The sequence below is a fragment of the Gallinula chloropus genome (genome assembly GCF_964237585.1).
Source record: "Gallinula chloropus genome assembly, chromosome: 1".
In the NCBI taxonomy this organism is placed as follows: Eukaryota; Metazoa; Chordata; class Aves; order Gruiformes; family Rallidae; genus Gallinula; species Gallinula chloropus.
In genome coordinates this window covers 91,505,974-91,515,250 of record NC_140085.1, presented here as the reverse complement: position 1 = coordinate 91,515,250, position 9,277 = coordinate 91,505,974, and the positions used below count along the sequence as shown (strand labels likewise).

At 41.8% G+C, this 9,277-nt stretch overlaps 1 protein-coding gene across 1 annotated transcript in view; it reads right to left on the bottom strand.

The window, feature by feature from the left end:
• Window positions 1-1,515: 1,515 nt before the first annotated feature.
• The window catches only part of F5 (coagulation factor V), a gene marked incomplete at both ends in the record, with an annotated part of 31,781 nt that continues 24,019 nt past the window's right edge, over window positions 1,516-9,277 (bottom strand). Inside the window, 8 exons of the mRNA XM_084279459.1 lie at window positions 1,516-1,704; window positions 2,473-2,655; window positions 3,409-3,557; window positions 3,698-3,842; window positions 4,658-4,813; window positions 6,141-6,232; window positions 7,247-7,318; window positions 7,743-7,859. Of these exons, the coding sequence (XP_084135585.1) occupies window positions 1,516-1,704; window positions 2,473-2,655; window positions 3,409-3,557; window positions 3,698-3,842; window positions 4,658-4,813; window positions 6,141-6,232; window positions 7,247-7,318; window positions 7,743-7,859 (1,103 nt within the window). The remainder of the gene's footprint in view (window positions 1,705-2,472; window positions 2,656-3,408; window positions 3,558-3,697; window positions 3,843-4,657; window positions 4,814-6,140; window positions 6,233-7,246; window positions 7,319-7,742; window positions 7,860-9,277) is intronic.

Below are 9,277 nucleotides of genomic sequence, written 5' to 3'. Positions count from 1 at the left end.
ACTTTTTTCCACTCCCATTCAATACCTTCATTTTCAAATGCATGGTCCATAAGATACAAAACTTGGAAAAAATACTGTAACAGCTTGGATAACACCATATGAGGTTCAAAGAGAAACTACTTTGAAAAATCCACCCTGCTGAATGGTACCCAGTGTGATAAGTGAAAGTTCTGCAATTAAACAATTTACAGGATAGAAGCCAAATACACAAATGAAAGCTTAGCTAAAAGTCTGCTGGAATAATGGGACCATGGACTGTGTATGTATTTTCACTAGATGTAGTCATCCTGAGAAAAATCCATGTGTGTTCTGTGCACAAGAGTAGCTCCATTAATGAAAATGCTGTCAGGGCTAAGTGGTAAAGAAGATGCAGATGTTTCTCACCTCAGAGAAAGGCTAGATGAAACATCAAAGGAAGGTTTAAATTAGATATTACGGGGAGGTTTTTTACAGAGAGAGTGATGAGGGGCTGGAACGGGCTGCCCAGAGAGGTGGTGGATGCCCAGTCCCTGGAGATGTTCAAGGCCAGGTTGCATGGGGCCGTGGGCAACCTTGTGTAGATCCAGGCCTGGAGCTTGGTGGCCCTGCCTGTGGCAGGGGGGTTGGAACTCTGTGATCCTTGGGGTCCCTTCCAACACAGATCATTCTATGATTCTATGATCTCTGCCACCACCAGGTAGTACTCTCAATGAGCAGCTATGGTTCTCAGTGCCTTCCTATTTAAGGGAGCTCCCTGTCCCCACAGCCTAAAAGTTTATGTGGGACTGAATGCCAGGAGTTCTTGGTTCTACTGTTGCTATACCATGACCTACCCATAACCCAGCTAAATCACTTCCCTCTTTATTTCTGGCAAAGAAAGGTATTGCTGACCCATGCCCTCCTTCCCTTTCCAAGGCACTGAAGATGAATTGTTACGTGAAATCCACAGCATTTCAGGTGGGCTGGGTGTGTAAGAACCAAATCAATGATGCAAACCCACACTCTGCAGGAAGGGGTTGCATGAGTGCTACCTTTGTCATACTGCAGATTAAAGAGAGGTGGAGGTGAAGCCACCTCTACAATCATTTCTTACGGAGGCATTGTTGGAATGCCACATACCACAGCTTTGTATCTGCACTGGTTTTCCCTCTCAGCTCTACGAGTGAAGAACACACACCTATAGCTTTCTATTCCTCCTCTGTGCTGCATAAGCATTACCAAAAATGGAGATAATAAGGGCTCAGGAGGAAGGCCGGAGCCTACATCCCCAGGGATATAGAACTTAAAATGAAGTAAAAAGTAGAATGAAGAAGTGACAAATAAATCAGAAAGGACTGCTATTTCTTCCCAGAGAAAAAAAAGCCATTTTCTAAAGTGTGTATTTATAGGAATGAAGCATCTGCCAGAGATAGTCCCCTCAATTCTGGCTGACAAAATGTTAAGGTCCTTTGGGGAAGCACACGGCTGAACTGCTAAGTGTGATTGTTTTAAGGATTTTTTAAAAAACTGTTGTTCTGCGTGATGGTTGCTGAAAGGTTAAGAGCTCCCAGACTTGTCAGTCCTTTCCACAGACAGACCCCCACCAAAATCACAGCCATAAAGTTCTACCCGAAGGGCAATACCATGATACCACGTTCTTGGAACAATGCGGATAAACCTGGACAGGATGGGTGGATTAAGAAAATGCTTGACATGCCCATCGTTGTTCTTATTGCCCAAGAAAACCTGCAAATACACAAACATACCATCAGTTAAAAGGCAGCCATTAAAAAACCTCTGCTTTTTATTTTAAAAATGGTTCCAAGCTGTTGCAGATGGACTGACTCATTACTGATTTCATGTAAGATCACATCCAATCTCTTCCTAAACTGTTGGGCCAAAGCTAATTTAGACCAGCAATATCCGAGTCAGAATGAATTCAACAACCTTCCTCACCATGAAATTTGCCTTTCTAATTTGGTTGAACTAAAAAAAGCAGCTTCCCTTATTTTACCTCTGCTAATAGTCCTTGTGGGTTAGGTTGGTGTAAGGTGAACGACAATATAAAGTACTATGTCTGTACTGTGAGTATCTGCAGCTCTCCAGCAGCTCTGTTACAGCTAAACTGTTCCCTGACGTTAATCTTGCTATAAAATCAAGGCAGGAAAAAACAAAAAAGCTGAAGATAGGATCTGGGAAATCCATCATTTGCTCAAATTAAATGTCCTCAAGGATTCAAATTAAATGCCCTCTGTTGCAAATGGCATCAGCTCCTTTTATCACATTGTTGACTGCGTTCTCTACAGATTGGGAGTTCCTTCCTTTTGTTACTCTAAATGACTATGATCACAATCAGAGGGATAGTATGGCACTATCTGTAGTAACCCCAGCTCCCAAGCCTTTTAAAATCCAGCGAGAATATCTTGTTGGCAGGGCATTCTGCCTTTGGGCCTCGCCTGTGCTCAGCATCTGAAACCAAGCGGCGGATGCAGCGGTCTGAGCTGAGGACGGTACCTTTGTCTCTGAGCTGGAACCATCTGTGTAGGTTTTCCACTCCGAGCCCTCGTCGCTGTGCTGGATAATGTAGGTTTTCACAAAGTTTTCCCCAGACACAGACTTGACCCCCTGGGTAGCAATGGCCGTTATCTTCTTAATCGTGAGGAGATCAATTTGCAGCCACTGTTGGTTGTTGTTCAACTGCAATTGATAAAAAGGGTCGTCTATTAGCAATTGTGGCTATTTGCTTCAGTGAAAAATCCTGTTTAAAGATAGTTAAAACTGCATCAAAATGCACCAAAACTGTATCAAAGCAGCACAGAAGAGTAAAGCTGAGGGAAAAGTCACAAGTGTTCTTGGTGGTCTATACAATTAACTTCTTCACTGCAGATTACTATTTCCAAATTAATTTTAAATTAATAATAAAAACTTAACACAGATTTATCTCCAAAATTAAAAGACAAAATGCTCATACAAAACAGTAGCTTCCAGAAAAATCTCAAAGTGCTTTGCAAAGAAATGCAGCTCCAATTTGAAAACACAGAAGCTCACAGGCCTTGCTGAAGGTTATCTTGCTCGATTATCCATTAAGCTGCACTGCCTATAAACCCACACAGGAAGGGTTTTTCTTCTACCCCTTGGAGCCAAATATTCAACTGGCATTCATGCCCTGAAATTAAAAGGATTATTTCAGCAGGGAAGTTCTCTTGGGCTCTGGGCCGGAGGACATCCCCATCTCTCAAAATATTATCTCACTCATGTTGCCAGAAGTTTGACAAGCTTTCTACTGGAAGAGTTGAATGGGCTTCTTCCTAAAGGATGACTAGAGAGATGTGAAGTAACCCTGTGACGCTTGGCACTGGACAGAGCATGCAGGAAATGCATAAGCACACAGGCAGCACAAGTTCATTTATGGTAGTTGTCTTGCTGTTGTCCCTAGTTCTCACTTCTTACCTTGGCTCTCCAGGCATTCAGCTTCCCTTTCTGGTTGAGACGAGCGAGTGAAGGGTCCCATGTGTTAAACCAGGATGTCTTAACAGATGAGGCTGTTATCTGGGTATTCTTGATCTCTCCGTTTTCCATTCCAAGTGGCAAAGAGCAACCTGTCAAAAGAAGCACAAAGTTATCCCCAGTCATACCCTAAGCAATAATGTTCTTATACCCACAATTTCAGCTTCATTTAATGTATTAGATTAAAAAAAACTTGACAGAAAAGAAGCACCATCACACGAGCTGTTCTTACCATCTACTTCACAGCCCAGAAGCTCCATGCGAAGAGTAGGCCTGTTGTAGGCCTCGGTTGGGTAGACCCTGATGTACCTGGCAATAATAGGGGGATCAATGATGTTCTCTTTTATCCCATAGGCATCGGAATTACCTTCAAAAATCTGTTTTAAAAAAATAGAAATATCAATATACAGTTAATTTAACACAAACACAAGCTTGGAAGCCCACTTTCTTACAAAAGCAGTCCTTTTTATGCTATAAGCACCATCCACAGTGATGGAGCACCCTATGCTGCAGGGCAGCTTGAAATATTTCATGGTCACATCTCAGCATATCTGGGAACACTTTGAAGGCCTCAGTTCAAATAAGCAACCCATTTCTATACATATGTAAGTCTGTAAGAAGACAGTAAAGAGACAAAAGGAGAAAAAAGACACAACAGGTTTTCAATTTGGGAGTTGTACCATAGAAACTTCAGGGCAAACCGAAGGGAGCTGTAATAGGTAGGGCTGGAGCAGTTGGGTACAAAATGAAGCTTTTTCAGGGTACGACCTCACTTACTACACAGGCCTTCTCTAGGCAACTCAGACAGTTTGACATTCAACTGTTGTGACAGCAGGAAGGGACAAAGAGGAGGATGTAATCCTGGGTGAGGTAGGGCCTGAGTTTTTGTTTGCCTTCCTGCTTATTTCGAAAAAGCTGGCATGGGCTTAAGAAATAAAAGTAGGGAGAGATGCTTGTGAGTAAGCCAGACTCTACAGTCAAGCTCAAAGGGCCAATCTAAACCCCAGTCTAGGAGGTTCCTCACCTTACGATTTGTCTTCTGATCTGAACTTTTTTAGACTGGTAAACACACTTTGGGGCCTCAATCTGTATTACGAAGTCTCTGAAGGCCATAATTTTTTTCTGCTCTCTCTTAGCATAGAATAAAGCTGTCATGTCACAGGTTGTTGTAACCCCTATGGCATGTACATACCTTGTGTGCTGGAGAGCTGTCTCCTTTGAAGGTGATCCACTTCCTTTTATCTTTGCTGTAAACAATAAAGTACTTCTGGACATACATGGACTTTAAAAACTGCTTGGCTCCCTGTGTCTGTATCCCAGTTAACAGAACTTGTCTTTGAAAGTCCACCTAGGAACAGCAAAATAGTGTTTGCAAATCAAGTAGGGCATGGTGAAATTAATCTCATTCTTTGGCATATACAGGATAGCTTTGAGCCCTGCATTTTAAAACCTGCAACACTAACACTCTTAGGAGGAATAAAGAATACAAGCAGATCCTGTCTCGTTTAATTTGTGTATTTATTTGTGTGTGCATTTATTTTGTGTGCATTTAATTTCAGGGGTCATCTTACAGCATTCATCACAGAACCACAAAGACACTTCAAAAACATCTGTGTCTCCATTCTAGGCAGACCTCTGCTACCCTCATTTTACAGATAGGCAAAAGGGGTATATAGAAATTCAAGGCTCACATTTCATAAGCTGCCTCTAGTTTTGGATACTCAGGCTGAGAAAAGGACTATGACATTCTGAAGTGCTGAAAAGCCACCATTCCTGCTGATAATGGATCCAAAAACTTAGTGCATAAAATCAACTTAGGAAGATGTCCCTATCAGCAGTGAAACTCATTCTTTGGAATATACTTTCCACATCTCTCTGTGCTTTACTGCAGTAGCCTCAGCTTTTCTCTAACATGCTCCCTATCAAGTTCTTTCTCTTCCCAACATGATTTCCAGTTCCCCATCAGATATCACAACTGCTCCCTCTACTTCAACCTCCACTAACTTGCTAACATGTTAAATGTTATTAAGCCAAATATAACAGCCACCTGTTGAACTTACACCGCAATACAAGTTTGAGTTTCTCCCACTGCCAATTTTGGTGAGATTTGTAGGAAATCAACTATCTTCCCTAAATTTGAGTGCAAATTGGTTACTTGGTGCTAAAGTCATTGCAATGGAAGAAAAAGGTGGAAGTGAGGTTACATAACTGTAAACCTAATTTGCCTGCTGATGACTTGTGAAGCCACACCGTGCTACCTCAAGTTGGATACAAACAAAAGTATCTGCAGCAATATTTATTACACTTTAAATGATCACCCAGCCAACATACATAAATATAAATACGTACTGCTACAGGCAGACAAAGGACACAAAAATAATGGGGAAAATTATTCCATTTGCCTACAGAACAGTTAGTGCCTCAATTGTGAGGGTAACTGTCCAGTCATTGGGCATCAATAGCAGAGGAGACAAGGTTACTCCAAGGCAGAAGGACAATTTGTGGTATATACAATCAAGCTTGCTGCATCTTGCCAATTTTCCTCAGCAGTCTTGTCAGCAAGAACAAAAGCAACTTGACCTTTTAAAACAAGTTGCAGGAAACTCACAACACAGGATTGTATGGCCATAGCCAGGCTCAGTGATGGTCAAAAGCACACACTGTGCCAACTATACCTGGATCCAAGGGAGTTCTCTTTCCACTGTAGCGCTCCAAGCATTGTATGTTCCAGAATTGTTTAAACGGGCTAACTTAGGTTCCCAGTTGTCTAGATAGAAAATATGAATAAAGCAAGAATTTAAAGAGGTGCTCCAAAAAAGTATATGGAGGTTGTATCTAGCCCCTGATGTTGACTGCTTGAGTTTTTCTTCAGTCTGCCTCGGGGGAAAATCCCAACCAATGGACTCTAAAACCATAATCTAGGATAATTTGGATGCGGTCAGCAATTGAAAGTCAGCTGTGGAAGAAGCCGGCAAAGTTTTATACTTGGTAGAATGACTTTAAAAATAACAGACTTTTATCTAATGCATGGTCTAGGAGTTTGCTAAGCAGGTTTTGGCCACCAGCAGGATCAAACAGAAAATGTGCTCTGCATTCCTGGCAGAGCACTTCCCTCTGAATAAGGTTTCCATGTTGACAACTGATATGAAATGCATGAGACAACACAGTTTTCAAGACTTCATAACATTGTGTTGAGAAATGAAGAAATAAAATTGAATCAGTTTTCCAAAATAAGTATTTTATTTGTTATTTCAGGGGAAAATATATGTGGTAACTGGTATGCCTTGATTTGCCACTGTCCATGGAAAGTTCTATCAATTTCTTTATCAAAAGATCCCACTTTTATATCAAGAAGAAACTTGGTAAATTAAAGTCTATCACTGCTCCAAATGCCAGGTTCCTAAGTCTTTCATAACAGATACACTTTGTCTTTCCACATCTCATACCACATGCAAATCTCAAAAGCTTTTTGAACACTCACTGTTGATTTTCAAGCAGGGAACCCAGGAGACAAAGCGACAAACCTGGATTTGTTCCAGGTCATCCAGCAAGCCACAGACAGAAGATTCCCTAACTTTCAGGCTTGTGATGCTGAGAGTAGACCTGTGATGCTGTTAAAATACAGCTCACAATCTCTGCTGCAGCACTGAAGAGCTTTTTAACCTGTCAGTTGATTAACTGCTGAACTGATCTTGTAAGGTGTATCATGAGATGATGGAACTGCAATACCTTCCTGGGGATATTCCGAAGCACTCCAGGACTTTTTCAAGTATCAACTCACCTACATAACGCGAAGCGTTGATTTGCGAATCGAGTACAACTCCGCCTGCGAGACCCATTGGAACCCTGCACTCTAGGGCACAGTAAGGTGGTTGTTAAAGGAAAGAAAGGCTGTTCCAATATATACACCAACATCACTCAGAACAATTCTTAGCACTGTAACATCGCCACTCGCTTCCCAGAGGAGGCCAAGCTAATCTCTGCAATTGCTCTCCACAGGTTAATTCAGTAGTCACTGTGAGGGAATCTCAAAGCTAGTGTGCTGAATGGACGAAGGCAGTGTGCTAAATAATTCAAAGCCAGAGGCTCAATTTTTATTTTTTTTTTCTTCTAGAAGAAGTTTATAACAACCACTCCACCTCCTCCTTGAAAGCACAGAGAATCCACTTTCGGTGTTTGCAGAACAATCTCCCAAGTTTATTTTTAGTGATCCTGAAAGGGTACAGATGAGTTTATAGCTTGACTCCCCCTGCCAAAATACACCTTTAGTTGAGTACCTTTTGCTATAACCAAATAGGATGCCTGCATTCCTGCTTGCTGATACTCCCCCACTTCAGTGTCTAAAAGCCACCAGCCAGGTCTCTGTGGTTTCATTTCAACTGTTCGAAACGAACCTTGAAAAAATGGAAGAGAAATGTTTCAGAAACATTAGCATTCTGAGGTTGATGTTAGCAAGGCATGTAAAACCAAAGATCATACCATGACTTAACCCAGAAGAATTAAATAACCTGCCAGACACTGCAGAGAGCGCAATAACTACCACTATCTCAATCGCTTCTTTCTAAGCAAGCGACTTGCAGCTGGAAACTGAGATTGGAATTAAGTGACCACATCACAACCTAACCTTTGCTGCTGGTGCAAAGTACAAAACCTCAGATGGTTGTACGTAACAACAGATACCTGCACATTAAATACAGTGCTGAGCCACGCAGGGATGTTAATTCTGTGTTGCTGACTGTAGTTCGTACTCCTGTCACTGCAGTGTGTTGTTCAAGTAAAGGATGGGTGTAAAGAAGCCAGAAGTAGATGTGGAGGATCAGATGTACGCGCCCTGCCCTCATGCTCTGCATGACGCAGGAAGCAGGTACGGTTTACACTGCTTGCTGCACTTCTTAAAAACCACAGTACATGCTCCACTGCTGCTCTCACATCCCTAGTTAATGCAGACATGACAATTCTTGTTCCCATTTAAACAAAACCATATGTAGATGTCAGTGAAAAATATCACCTTAAAAAGCTTAAATAGTGAGTCTGCCACATACATTTACTAAAATAAATTCCTATTGTTCCAAGTCAATCCCCGTATTTTTATCTCCTTGGGTTTTTGTTGGGGTGTTTTTTTGGGGGTGGTAATTTTCTTTTTTTTTTTAAATACTTGTAGCTGGCAATATAGGCTTCATAAGCACTGTTATTGCACACTGGCACTGCTGACAGTGATGGGCAAAGTAATATAGCTTGTGGCCTAATGAATGCTTTTAACCTATGTCCTTTCTCCCCAGACTTCTGTATCACACTCATCCTGACATTATAAAAAGCTATGTTCACCATACTCAGCCCAATACCAATAGTCTTTCCCAGCAAACATCAGTGAGACTTCAGCAGCTCTGAAGCCTGGGGACACGTGAACAGGATGGCTGCACTTCTGTACATCTGTTTTTCACGAGGAATTGGTGGCTGACACTACCCTACTGACTTCCTTTTTCCATTACTGACCTTTAGTGTTGAGCACTGTCCAAAGCCAAGCCCAGCACTACAACCTACTTTGCAGACAGGAGAAGAGATGCACTAAAAAAGAGCAGTGAGTGGCAAGGGAAATGTAAAACAGAAGGCAGCGCTGCAGACCGAACTGCTATTCATTCTCCATATATATCCCTTCTCATCTGAGAGGAAGCACTTACATCTTGTCCATAACTTTACTCCTATTTCCAGTGCTAAAGAACAGGAATGCTATCTTCATTATTTCCTCCCTCCCACAGCAGGATTTTCCTTCTGACCCTCACAGGCAAAGGAACTATTAGTGCTTTCAAACTCA